This window comes from Marmota flaviventris, chromosome 14 (genome assembly GCF_047511675.1).
Source record: "Marmota flaviventris isolate mMarFla1 chromosome 14, mMarFla1.hap1, whole genome shotgun sequence".
NCBI classification, from domain to species: Eukaryota; Metazoa; Chordata; class Mammalia; order Rodentia; family Sciuridae; genus Marmota; species Marmota flaviventris.
Window position 1 is genome coordinate 63,349,633 of NC_092511.1, and position 12,284 is coordinate 63,361,916.

At 40.4% G+C, this 12,284-nt stretch overlaps 1 protein-coding gene across 3 annotated transcripts in view; it reads right to left on the minus strand.

The window, feature by feature from the left end:
* Positions 1 to 1,854: 1,854 nt before the first annotated feature.
* Eva1a (eva-1 homolog A, regulator of programmed cell death) overlaps positions 1,855 to 12,284 on the minus strand; it is a 60,958-nt gene continuing 50,528 nt past the window's right edge. For all 3 annotated transcript variants that reach the window (XM_027943831.3, XM_071601246.1, XM_027943832.3), the window contains one exon: positions 1,855 to 3,135. In XM_027943831.3, coding sequence (XP_027799632.1) covers positions 2,762 to 3,135 — 374 coding nt within the window. In that variant the 3' untranslated portion in view covers positions 1,855 to 2,761. The remainder of the gene's footprint in view (positions 3,136 to 12,284) is intronic.

A 12,284-nucleotide genomic window follows, 5' to 3' on the forward strand; every position in this document is an offset into this window, starting at 1 on the left:
AGTAGAAGAAAATAAGACCAGTAGGAGAGAGAAGATGAGAGCTGAAAAGAGCAACCTTTGATAGCATCTGAGCCCCTGGACCCAGTCCTCCCTAAAGCCAAATACAATTCTGCTCTTCAAGTTTTGTGAAACAAGTTTGTGGTTCAAGGTTAAAAGAATATGCTCTTAAGTTGGGCATCTTTTGGTTGCAAATCTTATACAGAAACTGGCACCAGGAGTGGAGTGATAAAGCTAAAATGTGAAAGTGGGTGAGTCAAGATAGAGAAGGTTGCTGGTATCCTTGTTATATGGAAGGGAAGCAGCCAGTGACACTGTTACCTAGTGTACTGTGAGCCTTAGATAAATGTCCTCAGCACCCTAAAAATAAGAACATCATAGACTTGGTAGAAAGATATCAGAATAATAGAAAAAGACAAATGCCCCAAAGTTCTTTGCCCCTACTATAGCCCCTGCCTAGCAAAGGTCATAATCCCTCCCTGCAACTGGATTAATCCTGGAGATCAAAGTACCTCCTGACTATTCTACTTTCCTAAGAGGCAGAGACCAAGATAAATGATGTTAGTCAAAAGCCCAAGAAAAGGTGATGATTCCTGTGACTATTGCTAAAGACAAAAAAATGGAAGGGTGAGAATCCTGATCAGAGATACTGACTGAAGATTTTGGGCACTGTTAATGGACAAAATAAGGCCAACCAAAATGCTATTATCAGGTGAGTCCCCCAGGGTTTGAAGCAAACTGTATCATCTTCTTGGCAACCAAAGATTATGACTGTCATTAAGACAGCCCTCCAAGCCCTATAACTGAGAGTGGATTGCTAAAGGAATAGAGACCCCTTGGGGGAAGTCTCCTGACAATCCTCTTAGGCATGCTGACAGGGGCAGTAGAGATCCTCCCAGTTAGCAAGGCTCTGGAGCATCCAGATAGGCTGACCAAGGAACCTACTCCACAGCAAGAGAAGGGAGCTTACAGACAGACATGGATCCTGTTCATCTGTCTACCAGATATTGCTTCCTTCTCTGTGACCCATTACTAAATATGGTACAGTCTTTCCTCTTCCTTCCCCATCAACTTTCTCTCTCCACCTGGAGCCACAGCCTTATTTCCAACCTTAGATAAGTCTTCTGTTCCTCTAATAATAAACAACTATACTGCAAACCATAATGGTTAATTTGAATTACCTACTTGATTGGATTAAGAGATGCCAAAGATTAAGAAGCTTCAGGTGTGTCAATGAGGGTGTGTCTAGGAATGATTGACATGAGGGATAACAAACTGGAGTGGAGACCCTCCCTAAGTGTGGGCAGCACTGTCCAATAGGTTGGAGGCTTGGATGGAATAAAAATTGGAAGAACAAGGAAGCAGCAACAGATGCAAGCTTGCTACTTCTTCAGTGGGTTCTTGATTTCTGCTGTGATTGCCTGAGGAGATCAGACTCGCTTCTTCACTCTTCAAAAGTAGACTCTACCAGTGATTGTCCAGGAAATTTCCAGAAAGTCTCAGACTGGGGTAGCCCTGTTGATCCCTCTTGTTCTGAGACTTCAGCATCTTGAACTGCATAGCTACTGGTACCTCCAGCTCCCCAGCCTGCAGATGATCACTGTGCACTATGCAGCTTCTGGTTGTGTAAGCCAATCTAATGAATCCCGTTTTTATAATCATACCTCCTGTTGGTGCTTTTCCTTTAGAGAACACTAATATACAACCACAACACATAGCCTACAAAAAGTGAAATGTCCATAATCCCACAGGGACAATTTCTCCATTCTAATCCATGTGGGGCCTTGCAAAAGTCCACACCCACCCACATAGAAGGCTGTCATTAAAGCTAAGTGTCACCACAGAGACAGGCATGAATCAAAAGATTTTATGTAACATTTATTTTTTGATCCCATCCTAACTTTGACTTCCATCCTCAGCTCCCATTTCCATTCTTTTCATAGGAATCCAAACATTTTTTAAAACAACATGTTTAAAATCATGCTAAATCTTCTTTCCAAGGGGGAGGAGGTCACACAACTTTAATCCTTATGCAGCATTTTCAAATATGCATGTCAATATATATTTTTATAAACTATTTAAAATAAAAACCCTTCATCCTTTGAGGTTGGCATTTGCTAGTTCACTGACACACCCCCCCATAATACAATAATTCTATTCATTTTCATGAATGAGGTGGGAACTATACTAAAAAATAGGATTTTAATCCCTGAGGTGTCAGTTAAAATGGATAGAGGTTGCCATTGCAACTCAAGATTTTAAAAATTCAGCCTTAAATAATAAGCATGGATCATGCTCTCTGAATCAGAATCAGCTCCACAGCATGGAGTCACTTAGAAAACTGCATTTTTGGGGGTTATATGCACCCTGATATCTCCAGCTCTCTTGCTATCAGAATCTTTCCTTTTGTAAAGGAATAACATAGCAATCAAGTCTGTAGAAACTTCTGAGATCCTCAGAAATCAAGAGAAACCATAGTCCTGTTTCTCAAATCTCCATCCACATTGTTGGAGAGGGTGTTTCAGCACCATTCCAAGACCTGGAAATGGATGAGCAAACTTGATTCTTCTGGTTCTCCATAGATAAAGAGTCAAATGGAGAAACCAGTCCTCCTGGCTAGAAAAATGGGCAGGCACATCCGGGCTTTTCTCTGCTGCCAATGGTTAGCAGAGCTGGGTTCAGTTCCCTGTGCCCACCACCATTCCTGTAGACCCCCTCCCTTCCAGGTGGCTTCAAGAGGTTTTGGGGGTCCCGGCTGCTCCCCCTAGTAGTAGCGGTTCAGGCTCCGGGTGCCGGGCACCTCGGGCTGGCCGTTCATCCAAATCTCCCTGATGATGCGCTCGCGTTCCTCCAGCCTCTGGGCACGCTCCAGCTCCTCCGCAGAGGTGAACACGTTCTTGTTCAAAGTCCTCTCAAAGCGGCGGTGTCTCCGCACCGAGAGGTCAGAGGCGGTGTCCGAGCTGCCATCCTCGCTGTCGCTGCTGTCACTGCTGCTCTCTCGGTCTTGCAGGAACTTCCTCTTGGGGCGCCGCTGGCAGTCTGTATGGCAAGAGATCCTCATCACCAAGGCAGCCAGGGTCAGGACCAGCCCGATGCACACGCCAGAGACAAAGTACAGAGCTGCTCGCTCAGGGTTTTCTGGAGGAAGAAGAAGAAAACATTTGAGAAACCACAGCTTCACGTGCAGAGAATAGATGGGACTCCTGCCCCAAACCTCTCACCTGGCCCCAAGCCTTGCTGGTTACCAATACTGCCTTTAAACATGACAAATCTATTAGTGTAGTCCCAATATTACTATTGACAAATGGTGAATCTAGAAAGGATAAAGGATATATGGGATTATTTTATTCTACTTTCAACTCTGATTTTGAAATTATTTCAGAATAAAAAGTTTTAAAAAGCCTGGCGCAATGGCGCAAGCCTATAATCCCAGCAGCTGGGGAGGCTGAGACAGGAGGATCTTGGGTCCAAAGCCAGCCTCAGCAAAATCGAGTTGCTAAGCAACTCAGTGAGACCCTGTCTCTAAATAAAATACAATATAGGACTGGGGATATGGCTCAGTGGTCAAATGACCCTGAGCTCAGTCCCCAGTACAAAAAAAAAAAAAAGTTAAAAGCAAAACTATTTTAATACCTACTATATACAACAACTGTGCTTAGGTGCCATGTGTTTAAGAGATGTCTCTTTCTAAAAGCTCTTTTTAACTGTACAAAAGTAAATTTTGCTCATGAATTTACTTGTGAAACCTTCTAAATTACCTTTTCATCACTGTGATGGGCAGATTTTGAGATGCCCCACTTCCTGGTACTCATGCCATTGGGTAGCCAGTAGCTGTTCCCTAGGGGCTGGACTCAGTGACTGACTTATAAGAAATAGAATATGGTAAAAGCTGGTTCTAAGATTAGGTTGTATAAGGCTGTGAGCAGAGAAGCCCAAGTGTCAAGGAACTAAGGGTGGCCTTCAGCCAATATTTTTCAAGGTACTGAATGGTGCCAACAGCTAGGTGGGTGAACTTGGCAGGGAACCATCCATAGGTCAAGCCTTACAGTGACCACAAGCCTCGCCTTGCAGGAATTTTATAGGAGACGTTGAACCAAAGAATCTAGCTAAGCCATACTCAGGTTCCTGAACCACAGAAACTGAGAGATAAAGTATGTATCATTTTAAGTCACTAAGTTTTAGGTAAGTTAAGTTTGTACATAGCAGTAGATAACGTATGCAGTCAATCACACATTTACAATCAGCTTAGGCATTTAGGAATGATCTCATCAAGTAAATTGAAAAACAAAAAAGAGTAAGAATCTGAGAGCTTCCTTGGTGAGAGAAGAATGTAATTATTCTGTGATGAGCAATACGCTTAGCAGGCCCAGTGGTGACCTCTGTAAGATATGCTCAATAGGAAGACAGCCCTTAGGTAAGCAACTGTCCCTCTGTAGGCACAAGGGAGAACATGGGAACATGCCTGTCCCGTGTCACAGGACAAGCCATGGTCAAGCTGGTAGACTCACACTGGACATCAACAAATTAAATTTCCATATTCCACATTCACTTGTAAGTATGAATCAAAATAGGTTTCCTTTTGTGGTTCTAAATAATACAAGTAGGATCACAGAAGATGCATTTTTGCTTTTTAAATATAATAATATTTCTTAGAATGATTTCCAGATCTGTGTGTTTAGGTAAACAAAAGTTTTTAAATTAGAGCTTTATGGTTATTATATATAGCAGTGGGTTCATCCCGACAAATCCATATACGCATGGAAATCGATTTGGTTCATGATACCCTCCCTTTTTCCTCCCCATTTCCCCTCCTGTCCTCCTTTTCCTCTCTTCTTCTCCTTCCTCTACTCTACTCAACTTCCTTTCATTCATCTATTAATTGGAATTTGGTTGTTCCTTTATGTAATTTTTCTATTCTATTCTATTCTATTTTCCCTCCCCCTTTCCTTTATTTTACTATAGCTTCTGCATATGAGAGAAAATATTTGACCTTTGAGCTTCTGAGTTTGGCTATTTTCACTTAAAATGATATTCTCCATTTCCACCCATTTACTGACAAATGCCATATTTTCATTCTTTTTAATGGCTGAGTAGAACTACATTTTTTTTGTGTATATCTCTCTCTCTCTGTGTATCTCTGTCTCTCTCTCTCTCTCCATGTATGTGTGTGTGTGTGTGTGCATATATATGAATGACAGTTTTTTAATCCATTCATCTATTGGTGGCACCTGGGTTAATTCCATAATTTAGCTATTATCAATTGTGCTGCTATAAACATTGATGGGGCTGTCATTGTAGTATGTTGATTTTAGATCTTTTGGGAAAATACCCAGGAGTGGGACAGCTGAGTCATATGGTGGTTACATCCTTAATTTTTTTTTAATGTTTATTTTTTTAGGTGTAGATGGACACAACACAATGCCTTTATTTTTATGTGGTGCTGAGGATTGAACCTGGGTCCCAATCCCAGCCCAGCATCCTTAATTTTTTGAGGAATCTCCATACTGCTTTCCAGAGTGGTTGTACTAGTCTGCAGTGCCACCAACAATCTACAAGTGTTCCTTTCTGCCTACAACTCACCTGCATTTACTGCTGTTTGTACTTTTGATAATTACCCTTCTGATTGGAGATGAAATCCTAGTGTAGTTTTGATTTTCATTTCCCTGATTGATAGAGATGTTCAGCATTTTTTCATGTATTTGTTGGCCTGTTGTATTTCTTTCATTGAGAAGTTTCTATTTAGTTCTTTCGCTTGTTTATTGATTGGGTTATTTGGGTTTTGATGTTAATTTTTTTGAGTCCTTTGTATATTCTGGATATTAATCCCCTATCAGAGGGGTAGCTGGCCAAGATTTTCTCTCATTCTGTAGGCTCTTTCTTCATGCTCTCAATCATTCCCTTTGCTGTGCAGAAGCTTTTTATTTCTGGCATCCCACTTATTGATTCCTGGTTTACTTCTTGTGCTTTGGGTGTCATGTTAAGGAAGTCTGTGCCAGTACCTATATGATGGAGGGTTGACTCTATGTTTTCTTTTAGCAATTGTAAGTTTTCTGGTCCAATTTCTAGGTCTTTGATCCATTTTGATTTGAGTTTTGTGCAGGCTGAAAAATTTCATTTTTCTGTATATCCAGTGTTCCCAGGACCATTTGTTTTTTTAAAGGCTGTTTTTTTTCTTCTCCAAGATAAATTTTTGGCACCTTTGTTAAATATCAGAGATATAAATTTATGGATTTATCTCTGTCTTTTATTCTATTCACTGGACTTCATGTCCATCAATAGCTTTTTATTATTATTATTACTACATACTGTTTTGTAGTATAAGCTTATTGAAGTTACTCCTTTTCTTATTGTAGCATATGAATTGTTTCTAATTTTTCACAATTAGGATCAATGCAACAGTCACTGTCTTTATATCCTTATACATATCTCTTTATTGTCGATGCAGAATTATTTCTATAGGTTAGTTATCTAGAAATGGAACAGCTACATCAAAGAGCTTAGGCATTTTGAAGTTTTATGTATTCTAAACTGTATCAAATAAAAGTCCAAATACAGCATGTGAACCCATGTGTTAATAATTCCTTACTCCCTCTGAAATCCCCTTTGAAATGATGGCAATGTGTATAGATAGAAATAATAAGAACAAAGAGTAGAATGGAGAAGAAAACAAAACAAAACAAAAAAAAAAAAACAAGACTAGTGGATAAAATAATCAACAAATAGGAGAAAAGCATAGTGAAGTAACCTGAAACTGAATTCTACCAGCTAATATAATATCCACAAATGCAGAGAACCCAGTGAGCACCAGCCTTAGGGTACAAACAATGCAGCAGGGATCCAAATCCACCCTGTTCCATTATAAAAATGAAGAACTATAATAGAAATGGGAGGTGGGAGCTCTGGAAACACAGAGGCAGTGGAGAAGCCAAGATGTGATATGGGGGTCCTAGAAAGAAAGTTACTGAACTGAGAGTTGAAGGCTGAGGTGGGCTAGCCATTTGAAGATGGGGAAAAGTATCCCAGGCAGAGAGAAGAGCATGAACAAAGGCACAGAGGTGTGAAAAACCACATATGTGTGGGGAAGTATACAAGGCTTGGAACAAATTATAGAATCTTAAATTCCTCTTTTCTATGGCAACAACTAGCATATAGCTAGGTTTCAAATACCATTGGTTGATATCATTGTCACTCTCTAAACATCATAATATTCCAGCATAGAAAATAAAGAGAACCATAAATCCTCCCTCTATAAATACTGTATTTCCAATTATACAGCCCTAAACTGTAACTTTACTACCAATTGAGATACTCTCACGTACTGCACTTACTGTTGAGTAAACCATGTAAGCCTTGAAAAAAGGTGATGGCATTAAATTTTATTTCTCCATTAAAAAAAAAAAATACCTTGCCCATTAGGATTCTTTTTATTCAAATACAAAAACTCCACTTAGTTTCTCTCTGGTTCCAGAGTGTTGAGAGATTTTTTAAAACCAATTTTGATATTGTCATCTAAAATGATCTCTCAAAGCCAACCAGTGGCCTCTGAAATGAATTTGCCTAACTCCCCACCCAAGATAATGCAAAAATACTGAATAAGACTAGGACCTGGAAAAAGACACTAACTAGCCTGGTGAATGGTGAATGTGAAACTGAAATATATAGGGGGCCTGGTGGTCTTCAGTAGATGTGACTTAACCTACTTATCCTGTGTTTAGCCTCGAGGTCTCCACCTCATCCACAAGCTCACAAAACACCTCACAGACTCCTTCACTTCCTGGGACTAGTCACTCCAACACTGTCTGCCGCCATCACAAATAGCCAACTGCCTAATTTTCCACCAGTTGTTTACATCTGTGTCTCCACCAGAAATGGATGCTTGGCAAAGGCAGGAAATGATATTTAAGTCTCTGATTTTCTAGAACCTACATAAAGTATCCAAATACGTTCCTATAATTTCATGCAACCCATGACATCATCCCCCCCCCCCCCCCCCGGGTTTTAAAATAGTCTCTTTTTCTTATTTCATCTCCTTCTTCCTGCCTTTCCCAACCTGCTTTCTTCCTTTTTGGTTGTCTTTGATGAAATAAAAGGAGCAAGAAGAGGTGGTGTGACTTCTAGATGCCTTGTGACAATTAAAAAGAACCAAGCAAACCAATCCAAATCTGTCCAGTTTGGGAGTCTATTATCTTCTCATCATTTCCTGATGCTTTTGTGGAATCGGTATCAATGCTGATGTGGATCTATCACACAGGAGTGTTGGGACAATCAGTGCTTGCAAAACTGACCAGCACATGTTCATTTTGAGACCACAGAGAAGGCACCACTTTTACCCTTAGGTTTATAGTTTCCCTGAGGAAACAGTGACCTGGACAGCCTATGAACTTCACACCAATCTGCATTTATCTATGATTAGCTCATGTCGGCAGGATCCCAATTAACATGCACGAAGTGTAAAACAACGTACTATCTGATGACGGGTCGGAATGGGCCTGAGTCTCCTCTAGATCCTGGAGCAATCTTGGAAATTCTTAAGCCCTTAGAATACACAGGACATGTCTTAGGACAAATAAAAGACTGGGACTTGGCCTCCCATAATGGGGTAAGGAGAGACAATGATTTGTCTTTCTTTTATAAAGTAAGAGGAGGTCTCTCTCCTTCATTAGTCAAATGACCTTAGTCATCTCCAACCTCATGGGAACCTCCAAGTCTGATAGGAGAAACAGGCACAGGATAAAACATAACTGGAATCAAGTGTGTCTGACTGAAAACCTGTGTGCTTGTGGCACGCTGGGCAGGCTCAGTGAACGCAGAGCAGGTGAAAAGTCAGTGGACACAGGGAATGAAAAACCAAACCAGGAAGAAAAGTTCAGTCCAAGGTGGGTTTCCTAAGACCTAGTCCCAGTGAGAATTCAAAAGTAAAATCCACTTGGACAAAGCAAAGTAAAAAAAAAAAAAATCTATTTTCTAGAAAAATCAGTTCTGTTGTTTGTTAAGACAAAACCTTCTCCGGGAGCCATTTCTTGGCTTGTCTGAGTTGTCCAAAGTTCTCTTGGAGCCCCTTTGCTCTAAAACAGGCTTGACTCTGCCTCAGAAATCTGCACCCCAACTGCAAACAGAATTGATTTTCTGCCACCAGCTGCGTCAGGCTGGAATAAGGTCATTGTTCCTGTAGCGACAGCTGGTCAGGGAACCCAGAGTCCTTCCTCTGTCCACGTGTCCACAGCCCCATTAGGCCACTGACCCTGCCTAAGTCTCTGTGAGTCTGAAATGGCCTAAGCTTTACCTCACTGCTCTGGGCTTTTCTCTAGATTAGCAGTTTTCACAGTGCAAACATGTACTAAGAGGCAAACAGGCTGGATGGTTTGGAAGAAATTAATTGTCAGACCTTCACTGGACACTTCCACGGTTCTTTCCTCTACATGACCCACCTGAGAAAGCACTCGTTGAGGAGGGATGTGCTTACCAGTTCCACACCTCCGCTGTGCACACCTCCACTGTGGCCCTTCTCCCATCCCACCCTTCTCAATGTGCCCTTCCCCCGTTGCACAAAAGGCAAGACTGGCTCCCACACCCTGAACCTTATCACAGTGTGCCACCCCGAAGTACCAAAGTGGCCACCAAGGAAAATAACTCAAAATATTAATGTCAGAGTCAGGAAGGAAGCTGGGCCCAGTGGTACATGCCTGTAATTCCAGTGACCGAGGAGACTGAGGTGGGAGGATCGTTAGTTTGAGGCCAGCCTCAGCAACTTAGTAAGACCCCATCTCAAAATAAAAAATAATAAGGACCCAGCAGCTTGGGAGGCTGAGACAGAAGGATTGTGAGTCCAAAGCTAGCTCAGCAATAAGCAACTCAGTGAGACCCTGTCTCTAAATAAAATACAAAATAGGGCTGGGGGGCTCAGTGCTTGAGTGTCCCTGAGTTCAATCCCCAGTACCATAATAATAATAATAACAACAACAACAACAATAAGGGCTGAAGATGTAGCTCAGTGGTAAAGTGCCCCCAGGTTCAATCCCCAATATATTTAAAAAAAAAAAAAAAAACAGGAGGCAAAAGCCTCCAATGACTGGGCAATACATCCCTTTCCAACTTTGTTTCCATTCTTACTTTTCAACAAACAGAAGGCCTAATCAAGTTGTCAGCAGATAGCTCATTACAAATAATTTTTGATGACAGATCACTCTGATTTTTGGCATACAACATAAATTTAATTCAAAGACTTGAGTGATGTCATTATAATAAAACTCCTTCTGTTCCTATCTATGTATTTATGTGAACAAACTTTCTCAACAACCATATCGATGAAAAATGAAAACTAGAATAGAATTTTGACTGAATCATGCCTCACTTTTTTAATGAGTGATCTTTACCCACAAATAAATAAAATAATGGGGGACTCATCCATCTCAAGAGATGTACTTCTGATAAATTTTAATTTTTATGTTAAAAACTCCTTTGTAACTTCCAACCTCATACAAAACACATCCCACATGAAATTCCTCTCCTTTTACCTCCAACCATCCAGGTTCTCTTTCCTTCTACCTGTCCTCTGCCCCTTTCTCCTTTCAATTGTTACCTTTCTGCCTGAGGTGTCCCCTCAGTCCACCAGTCACCTATGCCCAAGGCCCAGGACCTCTTTGACTCCCTTGTTTGCTTCCATTCCCTGAATTAATGAGTCTCACCCAACCCTTCCATTCTCACTGCCATTTCCATGACAGCTGGGTGACTCCAGCAGCTTCCCAGCTTGACAACTGGATTCTAGTTCCTCATTCCTCCATTATATTTTGAAGATAGATATCAATGACACATTTTTAACTGTTCTCCCATTTATATGGCTTACCCCCCCCATTCCCCAAAATTAATCTTTGTTAAAGCCCTCAAAATTCCAGTCTCCCATGACCATATCCCAAACTCCTTCATAAAAGCCTTTACTGCAGACAAGCCAAGGGTCTCACTGTCCACTCTTGAACCCAAAACATACCATCTTCAGATTCATTACTGATTCCTTTGTTGGAATGCCAGGATGTGGACCCTCCTGGGTCTTTTTTTTTTCCCCCACGAATAATTAAGATTCAATAAAATAGAGCCCTCTCTCTTACATTAGCGTAGTTCTGCTCAAAGTGACATGCCTGGAACTCCATGAACACTTAATACCCCTTTTAGCATTACAGAACATTCTACAGGAGTTTTCTTAGAATTCTACAAAGAATTATTTCATAATGAGTGTTAAAAAAATTAACAAGATGGGCTGGGGTTGTGGCTCAGTGGTAGAGCACTCGCCTAGCACATGCGAGGCCCTGGGTTCGATCCTCAGCACCACATAAAATAAATAAAAGAAAGGTATTGTGTCCATATACAACTAAATCAAATAAAAATATTTTTTAAAAAATTAACAAGAGTTTATTGAGAAAATTCTCCTCTAGGAAAAGAAGAATTTAAAATAATCCTGAAAGGAGAGGGAGGAGAGGAGGGTAAAGCAGGGGGATCATGAATTAAAATTTATTTTCATGTATGTATAAGTTTACTGGGAGGAACCCAACCACTATGTATAACTATAAAAATCTTTAAATTCTGATTTATTAATTATTTGTTTTTTGCTTTTTGGTGTTAAGTTTTTCAAGTTCTTTATAAATTCTAGACATTAATGCTCTCTCTCAGAAGAGTAGCTAGCAAAGATTTTTCTCCCATTCTGTAAGCTGTCTCATCATATTCTGAATTGTTTTCTTGACATGCAGAAGCTTTTTGATTTGATGCCATCCCATCTATTAACTCTTGGCGTTATTTGCTGAGCCTTAGGGTTCCTATGGAGAAAGTCTTTGCCTGTGCCGGTATGCTTAAGTATTGACCCTATGTTTTCTTCTAAGAGTTGCAAATTTTCTTGTCTAATTCCTAGGTCTTTAGTCCATTTTGAATTGATTTTTGTGCAAGATGAGAGATAAGAGTCTAGTTTCATTTTCTTACATATGGATAACCAGTTTTTCCAGCACAACATGTTTAAAAGTCTGTCTATTCTCCAATGTATGTTTTGGGCACCTTTGTCAAGAACCAGATGACTGTAGATGTGTGGGTTTGTCTTTGGTTCTTCTATTCTGTATCATTGATCTATGTGTCTGTTTTATGTCCATACTATGCAGTTTTTGTTACCATAGCTCTGTAGTATAATTTGAAGTCAGGTATTATGATGCCTCCAGCATTGCTTTTTTAACTTAGAATTACTTTGGATATTCTGGGTCTTTTGTTGTTCCAAATTAACTTTAGGACTGTTTTTTCTACTTCTATGATGA